The sequence below is a fragment of the Plectrocnemia conspersa genome, unplaced genomic scaffold, assembly GCF_051122295.1.
Source record: "Plectrocnemia conspersa isolate PC_06_02 unplaced genomic scaffold, ASM5112229v1 ptg000006l, whole genome shotgun sequence".
Lineage (NCBI taxonomy): Eukaryota > Metazoa > Arthropoda > Insecta > Trichoptera > Polycentropodidae > Plectrocnemia > Plectrocnemia conspersa.
Window position 1 is genome coordinate 4,371,246 of NW_028277170.1, and position 20,775 is coordinate 4,392,020.

The 20,775-nt window shown below is 26.1% G+C and overlaps 1 protein-coding gene across 15 annotated transcripts in view; it reads right to left on the reverse strand.

Moving 5' to 3' along the window:
• Window positions 1–20,775, reverse strand: part of Pdp1 (PAR bZIP family member Pdp1) — a 160,154-nt gene that overhangs the window by 62,054 nt on the left and 77,325 nt on the right. For 3 of the 15 annotated variants that reach the window (XM_088187612.1, XM_088187616.1, XM_088187611.1), the window contains exon 1: window positions 18,008–18,269. The exons of 10 other annotated variants lie outside the window; for them this stretch is intronic. In XM_088187612.1, the coding sequence (XP_088043738.1) occupies window positions 18,008–18,125 (118 nt within the window). In that variant the 5' untranslated portion in view covers window positions 18,126–18,269. Of the gene's footprint in view, window positions 1–18,007; window positions 18,281–20,775 lie in introns of those variants that run through there. 2 more of the 15 variants (XM_088187607.1, XM_088187606.1) reach the window with 1 other exon arrangement.

Consider the following 20,775-nt stretch of genomic DNA (forward strand, 5'->3'; position numbering starts at 1 on the left):
TTTGTTAAAAACATTTTTACTTTCAGTTTTTTTAATCTTCCGTTGTAACTATTGTTCTAAATTGAAAATTAAAATATTTGATTATCGGAATATTTGTTTATACTATCTTAGTTAAAAAATCTCAAGTGACTAGTGCCGCTTCAACATTTATGGTCCTTTATGCGCCTGTATTTTATTACGAAATGCGAGACAATGAGAAAAAAATGCTTTAACGCATTTGAAAAAAAATTGTTTATCGGCGGTAGCAACTATGACCGAAATTTGCAGAATTCGTTCATTGAACGAAATAAAATGTTAGAAAGGTCCACCATTTATTATCGTTTAACGCTTATTTCAAAAAAAGGTGTGCGTCATATTTTTTTGAGACGTTCGTGTTACGTTTTTGTATTTGTTATTTATTTCAATCAGCTTAATAATTCGACCGTGGGTAATTTATTTGAAGTTATCTAATCTATATGCAAATGTAAATAAAAAATAATAACTATTGTATATACAATAAATACGATAAAATTATGTATTTAAAATGTTCATCAATCATTAAATTGCACAGCAGTGTTTTGCATATTTTATGAAATTAAAAAAATGCAGTCTATAAATATAATTAATAATTAATATTTTCAAGCAATAAATTATTTTTTTGCACTAGTTATGTATACACTAAGAAAAAAAACGACGAATATATTCGAATAATTCGTCCATTTTTATTCAATATTAAAATAGTTAAAAACTACGAATAATTGAGAACCCTAGTTGTAAACTGATAGACGTAAGCTTAATGCCTTATATATCAGACATAATGAATACATACAAGTAAGCTTTTACACCACACTAAGTCTGGGAATCGGTGACATATATATTATTAAATATAAATTATTATATGTAATAAACACAGAGTAAGCCATAAGTTTTTTCACTTAATAAAATTCAATAAAAATCTACAGATCGTATGGTAATAAATGTTTATTTAACTGAAAGGACATAATTGGGAAAATCATAGTTTAAAAATATTATTGTCTAAATGTCCACTCGAATCTTTATGACACGAAATATTCGCCCTAACCACTTAAACAAATTAGTAAATTATTTATAGACTATTTTTTTTAAGTTATTGTACTAGCAGCATTTATCAGTAAATCAAGTATTTTACACTTATACTGTCGCGTGAAGAGAAGTAACAGGTGACTCACAAATAAGTCACTGGCATTTAAAAGGTTAACTTGCGTTATTGTGGATGGTTTATTGAAATAAACACGACTTTTGAAAAAATAATAATAAGTCAAATCTGGGCTACAGGGAGGCCATGGGATGTCACCTCTACGCATTTTCTTCACTATCGGCTTCATCTTGCTGCGTCCAAGTCCTCTGATATTCTGGGAATTGTATCTCGAAAAAAAATTAAGATCTTGAAATATTTTTTAGAATTAACAGTAACAGAATTGTTACCTGCGTTTTCAAAGAAATAAGGATATATAAGTGAGTGCGAAACAGGCACCGAACAATTACATAAGAATCGTTGTTATTATTCCCCGTGAAGCGGTCCATTGCGACTAAATTTCCAAGAAACATCTCCCGCGTGCTATCGCCCGTGTGTTAAAGTGATTTAAAATGTGCAAGAACTTATGGCTCAGGTAAGACCAGATTTTAACCCTCTGAGTGGTATCGCCGTACATATACGGTGGTCGTTTATTCAAAGTTTTGAAGTACCAAAGTTAGTTATATATGCACATAAATTAATTTAAGAAATAAAAATTAAACATTACATTTATATTATATTATAAAATGTTCAATTTCATTCACTGTAATTTGTCTTTATAAAAATAGCAAAAAATATAACATACCTAAGAATATGTTATTTTTGTGTCAATTGAGAGGTTTTTAAAAGTATTGAGCGCCTCTAAATTGTTTTTCTAAAAATTACTATAAAACCCAAAATATTTTTTTTTTTTTACCGAAATATAATAACAGAAAAGTGGTAAAATAAATGACCGCAATAAAACTTTGCGAATCACTGATTTTTTACGATAATTTACTTAATATTACAATGAATATGTACTAGCAGTAAAGTTATATTTACAATAGAATAAATATAAGTTCAATAACTGATTTATAATTTCATATCAGTAAAACTATTTTTGTTCACAAACGGATGATCCGGCACGCGTATTCATAGAAGGTCAAAGATTCACAGAACGTCACAAAGTTTGATAAAATATTACAATATTTATAATAAATTTAAACAATCGTTAACATAACCTAATTAAAGTTTACAATTTATAGTCAGTTTTAGAACTTTATGTTAGGTTTGGCTTTGAATAGAAAACGGGCGTTACGCAACTGCCAAATTTAATTTTAAAGACATATACATTCACTAGCTAAATATATATCTTTCAGTAAAAATGTATCACTAAAACTTAAGTAAAATATAAGTTCACTAATAATTTACATTCACTGAAAAATATATACAGCATAAAACTCACTGCAAATGGGTTTTATTCAAATACGAGACTGCTGCCGTAGTTCGAACCCGTAACCTCATGGTTACTAGTTTGAGACTTTTCTAACTGCACTATTCTGACATTATCCATGTTCCCGGGTAAAAAAAATGCTAACATGTACCATTAACTACCAAAATCTGACTTGCAACACCAAGCATATGTTTTACTGTATAAGATTATTTATAACGTCTATATAGTTTTTGTTGTTGAATTTTCAATAACGAATATCTACGATTTTGATTATTCATCTCGATATTCAAACGTGAGATTAAAAAAGTTTTGATAAACCTAATCTATCGGAAATAAAATTATATAATAATCACTAATACCGATCTCTCAGGCAGAACAGATCCATATGGGATTTGAACCCTGGTCTTTCAAGTCATTAGTAAGCGATTTATATCACTCATCTAACATGCTAGTTAAATTAAATTTATTATGTAACTGTAATATTAAAAATAATAAAAAATCGACACATTTAAAGATATTCACATTAAACGATGTACACTCGGTGTACATCACAGGTAAACAAAAGTTAAACTGATTTATATTCTTTCTTTTCAGATCCACGAGAATGACATTTATTTTATTTGCAAATATAGGTAGTGATGTAAATAATATATATATTGCTATTTTTAATTTTAAACTGGCTTATGTAATTTTTTCTTCATATTGTGGCATATCTAATATTATTATTATATCTTAAAAATATTAGCACTAGTGTTTTTTTTAAAATATGAATGTAATCTATAATTAAAAATTAAGCTTTAATTTAGCTCTTAATTTAACAATAAGTAATAAGACTGTAACTACTAATTATTTTTTAATATAATTTTAATTTATTGAAAAAAGTGGCTTGAATAATCGCTACAAAAATGTTTTTGTTATTGTAGCTCTTATAAAAATGTCTCGTTTCTTAAAGCATATTTTTGACTAATTTCTGCTAAAAAACATGTAATAGAAATCTATTACATGTTTTATAATTTAAGTCATATTTTTACTATTTAAATTACTATTGGTATTTAAACACTGTTAGTCATACTGTACAACATGGTTTTGCCACAAAGATAGGATATCAATTGATATATAAAAATTACATATCGTCGACTTTTTATTTTTTGTTATTTTTTTTGCTAGCATATGTCATGTAATGCTAATAAAAAAAATCGGTTATTTTTTTATGGCAATGACCATTAATTTAGTAATTAGCATAAAAAGTGATTTTTAATATTCATTTAACGTCACTTGTTTTGAAAAAATACTTAATAGAGCCCTTTTAATTGACTTATAACACATTAAGGCAAAACACTATTACAGTTTGCCATTGAGATAGAAATTTAATTATAAGAACTGTTTTCACGTGCCATAAATTCATTATTAAACCAAATAATGATATAAATTATCTGAGCATTCTCAAAAAAAATCACAATGCACCAAACCGAGTTCGACTACGATTTTCGAAAAGTGAAAGTGAAACCCAGAGCAAGATCGATTAAAAAAACTCGCCCGACTTGATTGTAGTTTTTGTTTGTTTTCACGTACAGGACACACATACATACGTCCATGTTTCGCGGAAGCAAAACTTCGCAAACGTCACTGGATATTTTTTCTGGTATAAATTGTTTTATTTATAATTTTTTTCACCTGCGAACGCATAAATCTTCATCGCGGTCGATCATTTCACTTTCCATTGGATTACAATGAGAGAACTTAATAATTATCGTGTGACGGGAAAGTGATGTCAGAAATTGTGTTGCTCCACATTTTTATATGCGCGAGGTAAAACTTCCTCGACACGCAATTCCTATTGGCATTTGAGGTAATCGCTGGTTCATAGCAGCGTAATAATGATGCGAGTGAGAAACTTCAAGATGCAAAGAAAAATAATCACCAAGTGATCTTAATTGAATCAATCGCATCGGCTTTAAAACTGCCATTAATATCAAAAGCAGCAGTACATATTATTTATTATTTTTAAATTTACTACTGACAATAATGAATAATACAGCTAATAAAATATATCAAGTATATATATATATTTCCATGCATAAGTATATATTTTCTAAAATATATGTATTTCAGTATTGAGTTTTTAATGAAAATATAAATAACAATTTTAGTAGTAATTATTAAGCTATATAAAATTTATCATATGGTATATTTTATTTTTTAACCTTCAACCTAATATGTTCAAGGTTAAATACCATAAAAATATTTTAGGTGCACTTTTCTATTTATTTTTTCTTTTTAACTTTTATCTAGAGCAATTTATATAAAGGTTGTTTTAGTGAGATATTTACATTTAAAAAATATATATTTTCATGGTAATGGCATACATATTTTAAATTAATAAGCGTTTCTCGCTGAATGGCTTCATTTTAAACTAATTTTGATATTCAGTAAATCGAAACAATATTTTATGCTTATTTATTTTCTTAGAAAACACTGGATCTTATGTAAGCAAATCCAGAAAATGTATTATATAGATTATACATACAAATATATTTTTTATTATGAAATTATGTAGAGATTACTTACATAATTTTAATAAAAAATACTATACACGATGTAGTATACATCCTTCGATTTTAATCCATACACATCATTGTTCTGCTGATGTAATTTATAATATTTTTAAAAAAATTTTAAATTTGAGGTAAACTCAACTGGAAAATAATATACATCTCATACAAAGTATCATAAGTTGTAGTGCAAAATTAAAAAAAAAAATTATGAATATTATTAACAAACCAAGGATTTGTAGCATTTATTTTAAGGATGGTTGTGCTTTCATAAACAAATTTTACAGTTACTAAAAAAATTTTCATATAAAAAAGGATTTGAGTTACATTGAAAATAGTGTATTTAAGCACATATACTAAAATCAAGTAAAGTAAATACAATGACTCAGCATAGCTTTGATCTTAATAGACAAATAAAGGTTATGTGTCGCAAAAAAATTACCAAAAATAGCGTTGAATATAGTATTATATAAAAAGTTTTGCTAAATATATAATACATATGAAATTTATTTTAGATAGCATTAAATGATATGAATGTTTTTGTCATTAGGATTAAACTATAATACAAACAACTTTAACAAGTCCTAAATAGCTTTTCTATTTTTTTTATCTATTAATTATGATCTGTTTGATAAGTATATACGATACTTTTGTAATTGGTATATAAAAATAATAAAACATAGTCATTCATGTTCATTGATTTTAGTTATGCGATAAATCATTTTGATACCAAAGGATAATATTTTAAATATATACAGCCATGGCCATTATAATGGGGCACCCCTCTTTACAAGTGCACAGTTTAACAAAAATATTTTAGATGACAGTTTTAAACGTAATTTTGAAAACTAAGCACAGAAATTTGTCGTTTTTTATTGCTCACTTGAGTTTTAAAATGGGATTGCGGGTCTAATTAATCAGTTTCACCTAAGCGACTATTAGCTTCAGTTGCGTAATTTCGGGCTTTTATTTGTAATTATATGTTTTTTTATTTAATCATTTATTTTGAATATTATGTAAACATTTAAAAATATCAAAAATACGCGATTTAGGTAAAACCAAAAGACTGAATCAATCGTAAATATGCTGTTAAAAATGCTTTGAAACAGTTTAACAAATGTTATTCTCACAAATTAAAGCCAAAAACTGGAAGAAAACAAACTAAAAGATGGTTATAAGATGTTGTAAAGACCAACACAAACCGTGGTTTTCAGAAATAAATAAAACTCGAAGGTTAGAGTGGGCTCGAAACATCGAGATTGGACATATGAAAATTGGTTCGACGAATCCAACTTTGAAGTAATTTTAAACTAATATTGGCTAATATAAAAATATATTAAAAACTTAATTTATTCTAAAATTTTCAAAACAATCTTTTTTTTAATAATCATACTTTTTTTTAGGTTTTTGGGACCTCTGGTGTAGTGTATTGCAAAGAAAACCTAGCTGATTGCGTAGTACTCAAAGTCAAATATAATGGCAGAAGCGTCATGGTCTGGTTTTGCATGAGAGCAGCAGGACTAGGAAAATTGTACACCTGCGAGGGTAGTTGTGAATAGTAACATTTATATTTCAATGTTGGAATCCATTTTAATGTGTTCTAAGTACAGACCACGCCACCATCCGACTCCGTGCCATATTTCGCGAAAATACAGGGGTTGGTTTGCGTCAAAGAGTGACGCTTTTAGAATGGCCGGTTTTTTATTTATATTTTCATATAACATATATTAGGTGCCTCCAATAAATATAAGAATTAAGCAATATCCATATTGTTCCTAAATAAAAAAAATATTAAAATACGTGTGACGTCAATAATAAGACTTCTATCGATACTCTCAGGATTATTTCAGCTTTGCATTTGAACCCATAAAAGTAAATTAAGCAATCGCTACAAACCATTGTATTGTGTTTCACTGAAACTGCCATTTCATTATTATAGTTTATACGATATTTTAGTAAAATACATTCAATACAAAATTTCGTATACTTTTTACCCGCACTGTCCTTTCTTCGCCACTTCCATCGTGAGTGAAAGTGGCGGAAGACCAAGAAACTCAACACCGACCGGTCAGTCAACAGAATGTCGTGGCAATGAAATTGAAACTCGTCGAACGAAAAAAAAACAGGAAAAAATAAATGGCTTACTATCTGTCACATTCATCAATTTTTATAAAATATAAACTGCGATATAGATATTTTTATATCTTATAATAACTAAATCATATATTGATTTTAAATATCGGAAGATCATTTTAGTATAAAATATAAAGTAATTCGATTTTGTGTATATATTAAACATATATGATGAAATTAATTAAACGCAGATTTTTTTAAAAGCTAGTTTTTTAGATATCGTCGATTACCTTGACAGAAAAATACAATTATTTTTAATTGATTTTTATGATTGATTATGAAAGTAAGAGTCAATTTTAGTGCTAGTTAAAAAAAATAATCGATTGTTCAAAATAGAACTAAAACATATTTAATACCTCAAAAAATCATACGATTAAGCTATATAATTTATTTATAAATATTGTTAATAATTATTTATAATCCTGCTAGAAAGCGCGAAGTTGATTTTATTATATTATTATATAGAAAGCGTGCACATTCGAACGCTAAAGGTTAAAGTTAACTGCTGTTATTATTTATTTGCATTTTTTATACTTGGCGCAACATATCTTTTTTTAAAAAAAATTTACTCATATTTAAACTGAAAATAAACAATAAATCTAAATTGATCCATATTTTAAAAAAGCCATACAAAATATTAAAATACAATGTTAACTAATTTGTGCTGGTTTAAAAACAGGGACGATTCTATAATAATATATAATAATAAATATCCAGAAGGCTACTTGTACATTGTGTAAGAATGCAGAGGGTTTTTTTTAAATAACACAATATTATTTTTTTATATATTTAGAGAGAGCATTATTTTTTGTAAATCCGAAGGTTAATGAATTTTATTCAAAAGTGTTTCTAACACAGCCTCTTACGAAAAATAAATTGTGTGTTTAGTTACTTAATTGACTAATCAAAGTATTTTTTTCTAAAGATCAATAATAATATAGTTATGCATATATTTCAATTCAGATAAAAAATACCAGTATGTGTCTGTCAGTCAGTCTTATGATATTTAAAAGACGAAAAGTAAAAGCGGCAATTTGGACGCACGTTTTAAAACAATTTCGACGCGTCACAATGCGAAAAATCGAGTAAGAAAGTTACCCGGACCACGCTCAACTTACAACGGCCAAAAAAGTGAAAACGATACATCAAATGAGTCGTCAAGCCAAAAAACCGACCAAAAATATATTAAATATTATATTTATATATATATATAAATACATTTAACCATTAATATTTCATTAACAAAGGTAGTACACCGTTTATGTTTCAATCGGTTAGACATTAGCCATTTGAATTTTATAAAATGGGTCAATATACAACGCTTCGATTTTACATAATATTTCCTTTCAGCTGAAAGGTTCTACTTATTCTATTATGATAAAAAGTGGCTGTGCATTCAAGTGCATTTATTAATAATTTTATTATTCGATTATGTAAAAATATAGTTTCAATATATTTATTTTAAACGTCAAGAATAAATATCGATATAATTGTCTTGAAATCTAAAATGATGAAAAACACTTCTATTATAAACATTAAACGACTAAAAAAAAATATATTTTATAGTGTCTAAATTGAGTTATAAAATAAGTAACACAATTATACTTTTTAAAAGTGAATATAATATATCCTAAAATAAGTTAGCAATAAATGATGCTGAGTGAAACCATAAAAAAACAAATTTTAACAAATTTATGTATAATATGTTAATCTTCCATATACGTTATTTCTGTAGAATAGTTTGAATGGTATGTAAAAGCATTTGAACAGTATTTATTGAAAATAGCTAAGCAAAATTAATCTGACATGTGCTTGTTATATTTGAGAATAAATTCACGTAGTTTTTAGAAAAAATCAAAAAACATTTTTTGTTCTTTAAGTAATTTTCGATAAAAAAAACACAGATAAATTTATTTAAGCAACTTATAAATTTTAAAAGGCTACATCTCATATTATATCTAATCTGAAATTACCTAAAATTTAACGCTTAATATATTTTATAATATAATGATTTCACGTCTTACCTAATTCTTCTATATTACAATAAAACACCAATAAAGTCATTATAATAAAAATTAACGTCTAACCTAATTCATTTACAGATTTACAAAACAGAACATTTTTTTAATTTTATTAGAGTTATTTTCGATTAAAAAATACATAGGTAAAGTTATTTAAAAAATTTATTAAAACGGAAGAACTACCTAACTAAACTAATTCTTCCACAACTTCGTGAAAATAGAATGTGAAATTCTGAAAATTGAATATGTAGCGAACCGAATTTTATAATAAATGGACAATCTAAAATTAACCAAAAAGAACATATCATATTTTCGGTTATTTAAAAGAATAAATTCACGTCCTTCAAAATTATTTTACAGATTCATAAAACACATCATTTTTCTATTCTTAAAGTATTTTTTGATAAAAAAACATATCGTTAAAGTCATTTAGACAAATTGATAGAAGCAAAAGACCACATTTTATAATAAATACCTAATTTTAAATTATATAAAATGTTCATATCATATTTTCGGTAAAATAAGATTTATTATGTAGAATAAATTCACGCATAACCAAATTATTCTATAGATTTTTTTCTTTTATTTTAGTTATTTTCGACCAAAAAACATATTTATTTTTCTAAATAAAAGGTTCACATTTTATCAAAAATAACTAATATGAAACAAGTTAAAATGTGCCTAACTATGGATTAAATAATATATGGTATAAACAAATTAACTTTTAACCAAACTCTTAACATGTAACAATATATTTTTTTATAGTCATTTTATAAACAAACACAATGATAGAGGCATAACCTTAAATGTGCATATTGTATGTTTTGAGTAAATAACATTGCAAATAAATAAATTTCGCTCTGTTCTAATTTTTACACAGATTCACGAAAGAAATATATTTTTTCTCCTAAAAGTATTTTATATATATTAAAAAACATATATAGCAAGAACTACTTAATTATGTAGTAAATAGTATAATATACAGTATAACATATATTTGCCCTAAATAATATTTAATATTTGGTACGCATTGTGAAGTGCAGTTAACATGTTTTTAATTAAATATCTCTAAACATTATACCCATTTTCGTGCAATACGAGACGTTAGTAAAAGCATGCGAAATTTAGTTAGTGATATTTTCCTTTTTCCTTAAGTTCAAATATTTATTTTATGACTTTTTAAATAGCTCTTATACACAAGTACTATACAAACGTTTAATACACATACATGTGAACATATTTAATATACATTTAAACACATAAATGACGGAATATTGACACCACTTTTCAGCAAGTTTAATTGATAATTCATTTAATACACGCAATATATCCCAATTTTTTTATGATACAAATATAGATACAATCCATAAGAAGATATCTTGAAAATAACAAGAAATAATAATTCGTTTCGCTGAGATTCCAGACAAAGACTATGAACTAACGTACCGCATAAATTGGCATAAAGTGAAACGCGCTCCGTATAACAAAACCGAGCATCTTCAATGTGAGTTCTAAATATACATAAGCTTTTGATTAAAGCATTTTTGGTAAAAACACTCCCGCTTAACCCTTTAAGTACTGAATTAATTTTTATAAAAAGTCACGTAATTAGTCAATTATACAGTATAAAATAAATTAAAATCATTATTTTATTAATTATTTATATTCATTCTATGCTGCATTCAGCACCTAAAAATCTATAATATTTTATTGAGCGTGGGATAAATCCGGATTCATCTGCATCTAGCACATAAAGGGTTAAACTTAATTCCGCCGGATAGAAAATGTAACAATGTGATACTTGGCATTGCTGACTGTAAATCGATTCCTTTTTACAACGATTCCAGGACTTTTTGTAAAGATAGCGAATACGCATTTGTACGTATACTCTGAAACTCTTTAAGGTCATCATTTTATATTATTTTAGTTCTCAATTGACATATGTATGTCATTGATAAGACAAAAAATAGAAGTTTTCCATATTTTTCATAGATATCTTTTCAAATCTTCTCTTAACTACAATGATTACTTTACTCTGCTGGGGTTCTGGACATTTAAATATATAAAATCCACATTTGTATATAGTATCCATTACTTTGAGTTTTAAATTTCCATGTATCAAGAAAAGAAAGAACAGGATCAACTTGGTCCCTTGGATGATTCTAGAAACCGAAGAAAAGTTTATAATAAACTTTATAGAATGCTTTTTGAATGTTCGTGACTAGGGCATTCGAACCGGGTAGAACCGAAACCGGGTACCCGTGTACCCGTCATGTTTTTCATGGAACCGAAAACCGGGTAATTTTCGATGGGTATCCGGTTGATTTCATTTAAATATTTTTTCAATTATTTCAAATTAAATGGAAGAGCCGAATCGGCGTTCTCAAGCGATTAACGTCTTTGAACGACAAAAAAAAGGGACAGCATTTAACCTAACCTACGATGAAATGTAAAAATATTTCGATTCAGTAAAGTATTAATAATAACATATTATATTGATTTTATTTCAATACCCAATTTAAAAAAAAAATTATATTAATTATTAAAATAAAATAAATATAAAATTATCATATTTAATCAAGGATTCAAACATAATAAAAATTTGACTCTTAACGGCTTACAAAAGTAATTTATTTAATAGCTTACAAAAATTACCCGGAACCAAACCGGGTACCCGGTTCTTCATCGGAAAATACACGTAGAACCGGGTAATGAATTAGGCCGGGTATTTAGATGCCCTATTCGTGACTACTTCAACTAGAATTTTAGCATCGAGCCTTTGATAGTTACCGTGAAACGACGCGGACGAAAGTCGATAGTGATCAATAATATCATCAAACAATTTATCAATAGCCAAAAAAACAGCGAACTTTCGCGAATCAGGAAGCAATAGAAAGCCCAAAAAATAAAATAAATAATGAAATCTGGTTCTGCATAAGAAACATGTACTCTATAATATCTAAACTAAAACTAAAGTCTTAAATTTACTTTTTAGTTACAACACAATTAAAATTGTTGCTTTTTAATAATTAATCTACACTACAGAGGGATTAAAAGTTTAAATTAGATGTTATGGTGAATTTTATAACCTATAACTTATAACCACTCTTATACATAGATATGTGTATTTAACATGTATTGCGTGTATTCAAATGTAGGATGATTCTGCAAATTTTAAGCGATTCTAACATAAAAATACCTAATAATGTTAATTTTCTCGCATCATTCTAATTCAAATGCGTCCAAAAAACTGTTATATCACAAAAATATAAAAAAATAATTACACTATATTATATTATATGATATTAGTATGCAGATGAGTTTTGCTTGTAAAAAGAATCAGAAAACGCATTAAGTTATTCTTAATGAACCAGACATAAGTTAATTCAAATTCGAGTTGTTTATTAGGGATAAAAAATATTTAACACTAAAATTAGAAAAAAAGTTCTAAGACAGCTCGTATCACGATTGGTGTAAAATCCAGTTTTACACGAGCATAAAACTAGTTTTGCTAATTTAACATCAAAAATACCACTTGGATCAATTCGGAATATATTTATTATAAAAAAATCGACCCACGTCATTATATAGTCGGCGGATAAATAAATAAATATGGTAATAATTTTCACTCTCTATATATGAATGACTTGCTAAGCGAACGATCAAGCACGCGTCAAGGTTATAATAATATCATAATTTTTAAGCTAAATCAAATATTATACCCATTTCCCATTGCACTCAAATATATAATACATAATAACGTAATTTTAATTATTTTACAAAATATGTATTTTGATATCATACACAAAAAAAAATAAGCGACATTTTAAATCATATTTTTATAAAAATAAATTAATTTTATTAAGTATTTTAAAACAGTAATTATTTATATTGTTATTTTAATTATTCATCAAACAACTATATTAGATAATTAGTAAAATATTGTTAAATTGCTTATTAGCTACGATTGACAAACATTTACATGTAATTATTTTCTTATAACAAAAGTATATAAAAAATATGATTATGAATATGTCAAAGAGGCTTATCTAAAAATTGTAGATGATATGACTTTATGATCTCAACAAGAGGGTTTTAAATCCAGACTAATCTTTCTCGTTTATAGATAACAATAAGAATTTTCTAATTTGATCAGATTTGTAAAGGTCCAACCTGTAAGTCGATAAATGCTTAGATGTGTTTATATTTTACGCCTAAGGTCACACAATCTCAAATTACGATATGTAATGAACCCTAACCGAAGTTTAGATAACATGCAGTTAAAACAGTGAAATTATATTAATATTATATTATTTTATATTTACATTTTTTTATAACATAAAATGATAACATTTTTTTTCTTTAAAATGTTTACGTTCAAAGAGAATTGGATTACTACATAAATTATATCTAAGAATTTCAAAATTGTGGATGAAAATTATCATTAAATGTATTAAAATATCATTTGAGAGTATCTTTACTATAATTCGGTTTAAAGTATTTCTTTTAGTGTGAAATAAAATATTATAAAAAATTTTACGTGAGAAAATTTATTCAAAATAAATAACATTTAATCTACTTTAACTAAAAATCTTTTAAATTCTAAATAAATTTACCTACGACTTTAGTTAATAAATTTAAACTAATTTGGTTAATTTATTGTTTTAAAATGATTTGTTTATGGGATCTAAATACATACATTATATTTCCTATTGCATGTGTTTTTATAATGAATGGTTTATACATATTTATTGAAACTACCTTTTTATTCGCCAATATACAATATAAATTAACAATTTAATTAAAAAAAATAAAAGTTTTATATTTCAGCAAAAAAATAAATAAATATATGTTTATATATGTGTATGTATACATTCATACATTGAAGCCATCTGAGAAGTGAAAGTGGTTTCCGAATTCTGCATTAATCATTTTTAACCATGTTTTACTTTCGTTTTTCGTTACCAGAAACCGGACTGCTATTCTGCACGAATTCCATCATAGCATCATTATGCCAATTTTTTTATGGATATTGCCAAAATCATGGTCATACATATGACCGCCATTTGTGCGAAAATTATTAAAACTTGTCCCAACAATTATTTATTTAAAATATTATCTATTGATAAAAATTACACATCCTCCCTTTTTATAATTACTAGCGGAAATTTCACATATTATATAAAAAATCGGCATAAACATTTTGATGTTTTAAAACAAGCCCCACATCCAGGCAGATTAAAAATGGATTTAAAACTCATAAAAAATAACCAGTTATACACTTTTAGGAGCCTATCGCTCCGTTATCACTACAAATATATTTATATACACATAAAAATATATAATACGGTAAAGATAACCATTACATATCATCCAAGACTTCAAGGCAAACGTTAAAAAAATATATATATATATATATTTATATATGGCAATACATATTTAATATAGTCTTTATGTTTATAGAAGAGAGATGTGTTAAAAAAGCAATTACCCGATGATATTATTTTACTTTAGGATTAAATATAATCAAATCGCTTAATAAACCACTTCGAACTTATGCGAATAAATAAAACTCTAAATATTTATTAATCTGTAATTAGATACTAATTATACGATTACTAATTATAGATGAATACATACGAAACGTAACAAGTCGCGTGTGTTACAGAGTAGATAGGGATTGACAATTATGCTAATTATAAAGTATGTACATTCAAAATTACACATTCTATCAATAATTGTGGTTTGGACCTAATACTACACTGGATTTCATAAAACACCTAATTATTACAGATCAGTACATGTATGCAATAAATTTATTTGTCACAGTACTTCTTACAAAATCAAATAATTAAATATAGGAAATAATTACACTATTTGCAAAAATTATTGCCACTTCGAGTATTTATGAGCATGTTAAAATTATCGTTAATCAGTATAAATAAAAAATATAATTTTTATACAATTTATAGCTTTATATATTTAGTATATTTTTACATCGTGTTCTGTTTATGATCTTTTATGTAAAACGTATTTTTAGTGACCGCCAAAAAACCTACAATAAATTGTATGTAATACTAATCAATTAAATATGTTTGTATTAATTTAATTATATGGTTGTTCTAAGACTGTAAAACTAGTCTCTAAAATCTCCACCGTATTAAGAAAATATTGAAAATGTGATATATTCTTATATTGACAACGTCATCTTAACAGCGATTTATATTCTTTGACCTAATTCCAAATAAGAATAATAAGTACTCCTATTAAAATGTACAAATATATATATTATTATAATATAATAAACTGATAATTTTTATTATTTTATTATAAAAGAATTAAATGCAATTAAAAAATAAAATATCACTTTTAATTGACTTTAATCAGTAATGAATCATTTATTTTTTAATTGCGTAATTTATTAAATGATCTTTGTTTCTCATACTTTTTTACACTACATAAGTATCTCATTAATGTCAAATACTTAAATTGTAATAATTAAAGCTAGTTTCAATTTAACTCAATAATGCAATAGTTTGAACTACTCTAGAGTTCTTTAAAACTAATATCTAAGTTTGTTTCAAAAAGCGTATAGCACATAAACAAGCAATTTTGAATAAACACAGATACAACGAAGTGAGCAATACATTTTGCAAAACTTTCCATATAACATGTGCTGTCTATCCATCTAGTGCACTTTATAACATATTTGTATTACAAAATATTACTTTATATTAGTTGTTCATTATTAGAGAATTTATTAGCAATTTTAATAACATTATTGACATGTTTTATTTATACACTATTTTTCGCTTATTTAAATTCTGAAAAATTTAATTAAAAAAATATACATAAATTGATAAAAAAAAACCAGGCCCAACAATATTTAAACATATTTTCCGCATTTAAAAAAAATCATCTTAAAAACGTACAATAAACAAACATAAATCTGTCGTAAAACAGATAAAAAACACCTTATATTTTAAATAAATTAATTCTGATATAATTAAGGTACTTAACTATTTCAACGCTTTTATTACTGATACTAAAATTATTTTTTCAAGTGAAGAGTAACTAAGTATATCCACTGAAATATGACAAAATATTCAATTAAAAAGTGTCGTATAAAAATTGAAAATTAGATCATTTTCTTATCATTAAACTGGACATCAAAAATGCTAATTATTCGACAAATATATACTCAAAAACAGTGTTACTATGCTTAAACACAAGTGGCGATTCAAAATACTATTGTTATGCTAATTTTTGACTACCATAAAGGCTACAAAAAAAAATTTAATATTAATAAATGTTTTTAGAAATATATTAATAATTAATTCAACTAAATATTAATGCTATAAGCTATATATAATTCTAATAACAATAATAATAATAATAGAACAGATATAAAACTCCTTATATTTTTATTAAATTAATTCCGAAATACATTAGTTCCTTACTAAAGTATTTTTAATGCATTTATTACTAATACTGATAATATTTAAATATTTTTTCAACTAAATTTTATTGATTTTATTTAATAAAAAAAACTCTTTTTAATAAATCAGATCTTATAAAATGCATAATAAATATGGACATATCATTTTTTTAACCAACGAAAAACTTAATTAGCTAATAAAATTAACAGGAAGTTTTTGCTATTTTATTATTGAATTATCATTATTTAAACTAATATATAAGCTTTAAAAGTAAAAAGTATATTTTTTTAATCAATAAGCACCGAAATAAGACGAAATTTTCAATTAAAAAGTATAGTAGAAAAATTTAAAACAAATTGTTTTTCAGTTTTTTGTCATGAAACTGGACATTAAAAATACAATCTTAATACTGCAATTTCAATTATTTGACAAATATATTAAAAATAAATTTAAACACATTTTTGTTTATAACTATGTGTTTTTGTAGTTAAGTAGCGGTTAAAAATACAATTATATTTTTTTTAGCTAATATAAAATATTTTTTATTATTAATAATTAATTCAACTAACTATTATTGCTATTTTTTAACACCTAACTAAAGTCACGTGGCATGAATTTTTAATACAAATCAAACAAAAATATAGAATTGCACGTAAAAAAATCAAGGCTGAACCACTGAAATGCAACATCTTTCAATCCAGAACAAAACCACAAAGTTCATCAAATAATTAATAATTAAAAATAATACCAACAAAAAAATTAAAATAAAATTACACTAAACCTGAACTAATTTTTTATTATTATTTAAGTAATAATAAAGCGATAAAAATGTTATTTATTTTAAACCACTGTATTTTTCTATTTATATATATTTTAAATAGTGCTATTTTGCATAATAAATATTCATAATATTTCTTTACAAATGAAAAACATATATTATTACATCTGATCAATATAAAGCAATATAAATACTATTTAAAAAAAGTAATAAAACTTTTAAACGTATTTTTAATAAGGCATGCATTTTAAGGTCAATCTACTTAAAATATACATATTTTATATAAAATAAATCAACGCTAAAGCACTGAAATGCATGATAGAATAAAAACGAAATCGTCATTAAATAATAATTAATTTAATTATGACCACAGGTCAACCACCTCATTAATCCGGTGTAAAATAGTTGTAAGACATCTGGATTTGTCTGAGCTATATATCTAGGAAATCAGATCTAGTATTTTGATTTTTACGTCCATATATATTCAGGAAGTTATTAAAGGACCATTTTAAAAATTTCTGTTGGGAGTCACCATATCATATGTTAATGTATTTTTTATATGATACACTACAATATAATAAGAGTATCGAGAAGATATGATATAGTCGAAAACACTGACCGTTGACGTAGACATGCTGCCTCCAAAACTGGTGGTAGTGATCCGAGGAGGGAATATTCTGTGGCAGAGGCGGCGGCGGCGCTGGAGGTCCCAGGGGCGCACCCGGTTGATACTCCATTGTCCGGCAATGTCCAACTACGACAACATCACTTGCACAATCGTTCGTACTCCGGCACTACCAGCTCGACCTGCGGAGGTCCTATCGAAGCCCGGACACAGCTGCCGATAGCAATGCTTCGCGATTGAGCGCGAGGCTAGCACTGACAGCCAACCTGGGCGATGCAGCCTCCACTCCCCTCCATACCCCACCCGTAGCACCTCTCTCGGTACTCCTACTCTCGCCGACCGAATGGTAGTAAACACTATACTCTAGTGATGTGTCGCATTTTGATTATCTATTTTTTTATTGAAGTTATCGGACGCTTATCGGCGATACCACGTGGTCTTGGCGACCAAGTTTTAATTATCTTAGTTGTAAAAATTGATTCAAATCTACAATGGAAAGACATGGATCCTGGCATTGAACTGATCGGTGAAAGTTTAAGAGCGATTAAGAGAGGCGGTTTAACAAGGCGCGTCCTTTTTACAGCGGGAGGTAATGGATTTTGAGTAATACTTAGTATTAGGTTGTTAGATAAATAATTGCAGTGCAAATACATTGATGACATATCAAAATGTACTTTCGGCTTGATTGTTTTGATCTCCAGGAAATGTTATTATAGAAACATAAAATGATTATAAAAACATAAAATGACCACTGAACGATTACATAATCTTGCTTTTATTCAATTCTCTGATAAATGTATTATCAGAATAGTTCAGTCTGAATATAATGAATAAACTTATACTCAAGTAAAATGTGTGCTTATTTTCACTTAAATGTAAATACATAAAATAAATTATGATTATCTGAATGTTCAATATCAGGTAAAATACTAATTTTGCTAAAATATAATTAATCTTAATTATAAATTAAGTGATGCAATGTGTGTATGTTGTTTTTTATAAAAATCGTGTGGTATGCATTTGTAAAGCTTTTTTTTATTTTTCTAGCAGCTTAAACTTGTTTAGAACATTTTGTCGATTTGTTGATGTAGCCATTAAACAAAATATCGTAAAGGAATATAACAAGCATAGATCACCAAACAGTTATCATTATTTTCTTTGATTTGACAATACTTGAATTTAGACGCTTATGTTATTATTTTCTAATAAGGCATCAAAAATATTTAGCATAGATCAGAAAACACTTTATTTAGTGTACTTTCAGTCTAAAAATAGCTTTATAACTGTTGATATGATAAAGAATCCACTATTCATAGTACGTTATAATACGTTTCTGATGCATAAAATTAGCTCAAAACAAATTTCGTATTGACAATTTTTTTTGTTTTTATTCAGTTCATGCGGTACCCATTAGTTAGACTTTTTTAGCAGCTTAAAAATGTATCAGTGCACTTTGTTGGTTTTACCATTACATATTATTTTTATTTATTTTTATTTTATTAATTTATTTAGCTTAATAGCTAATCTTTACATCTAACAATTTTAGTAAACATATATAAAAATATATAAAAAATACATAACAGAAAGAAAAAATGAAAAAATACAATAATAAAGTCTTAATATTATAATTTATTTCTATATGTACGAAGGTGTTTTTTTATTTCATTTATGAAACCCGTTATATTTTTGCTGTTTCGGATTTCTCTTGGAAGACTATTATATAAATCAAAACCTCCGTACATAATTCCCCTAGCCGTACTCGTTTTCTTATACTTAATTTTCTTTAAATTTTCTCTATTTCTAGTATTATATTTATGTACATCTTTATTTCTTATTAAATACTTATTAAAATATTTTGGTAATATATTATTTTCTAACTTATATATAAATACTAAAACATTCATACTCAATATTTCTTGAACATTCAACCATTCTAATCTATCAATCATACTTTTACAATTAGTTAATCTATTTTTATTTAAAATTACTCTCATTGCCCTATTTTGTAATTTTTGCAACATTTGTTTATCTTTTATCATTTATTTATTATTATAACGGGCATAGAAGTATTTTCTTCATTGTACTTATACATCCCTGATTCTAAATCAGAAATTCTCGGGTAATCCCTTAAGGAAAATTTAAAAAAACAGTCGCGAATCTATCCCGAAAGAATTTTTAAGATATGTCATTATAATGTAATCATATCGCAATACATTTTCACCGGTAGATATACATTTTTACCAGTGAAAATATAATTTATTTAGCACCTGCTAATAAAATGATATGATACTTATTATTTATTTACATGCGATGTATACATGTTATAGTGAATTTGTGCGAAATTTTCACTAGTGAATTCCAAATATATTTTCACCGTAGATATATATTTCTACTAGCAAAAATATAATTTAGCTGATGAAACGTTCATAAGCTGTTTTAAACCAAACCTCACCTAATAAAAGTTCTAAAACAAATTTTAGTTTTAAAACTTTTATTTTATAATACGAACTAATCCAACTTATCCATCAGGGAAAAATAAGCATATTGCGCCATAATTTGACTGCACCTCGATATCACACTGTTTTAAAAATATGAGAGCTATCCTTACCGATAATACTAGAGACTAGAGTATTGGTCAAAGTATATTCAAACCGTATTTTGGTCAATCGGAGAGCACAAAAACAATTATCACTTCTCAGAAGGCAAAAATTCACGTCAAAAGCAATAAAATCGTGATTGCGCCGTCACAGTGGGAACGCTAA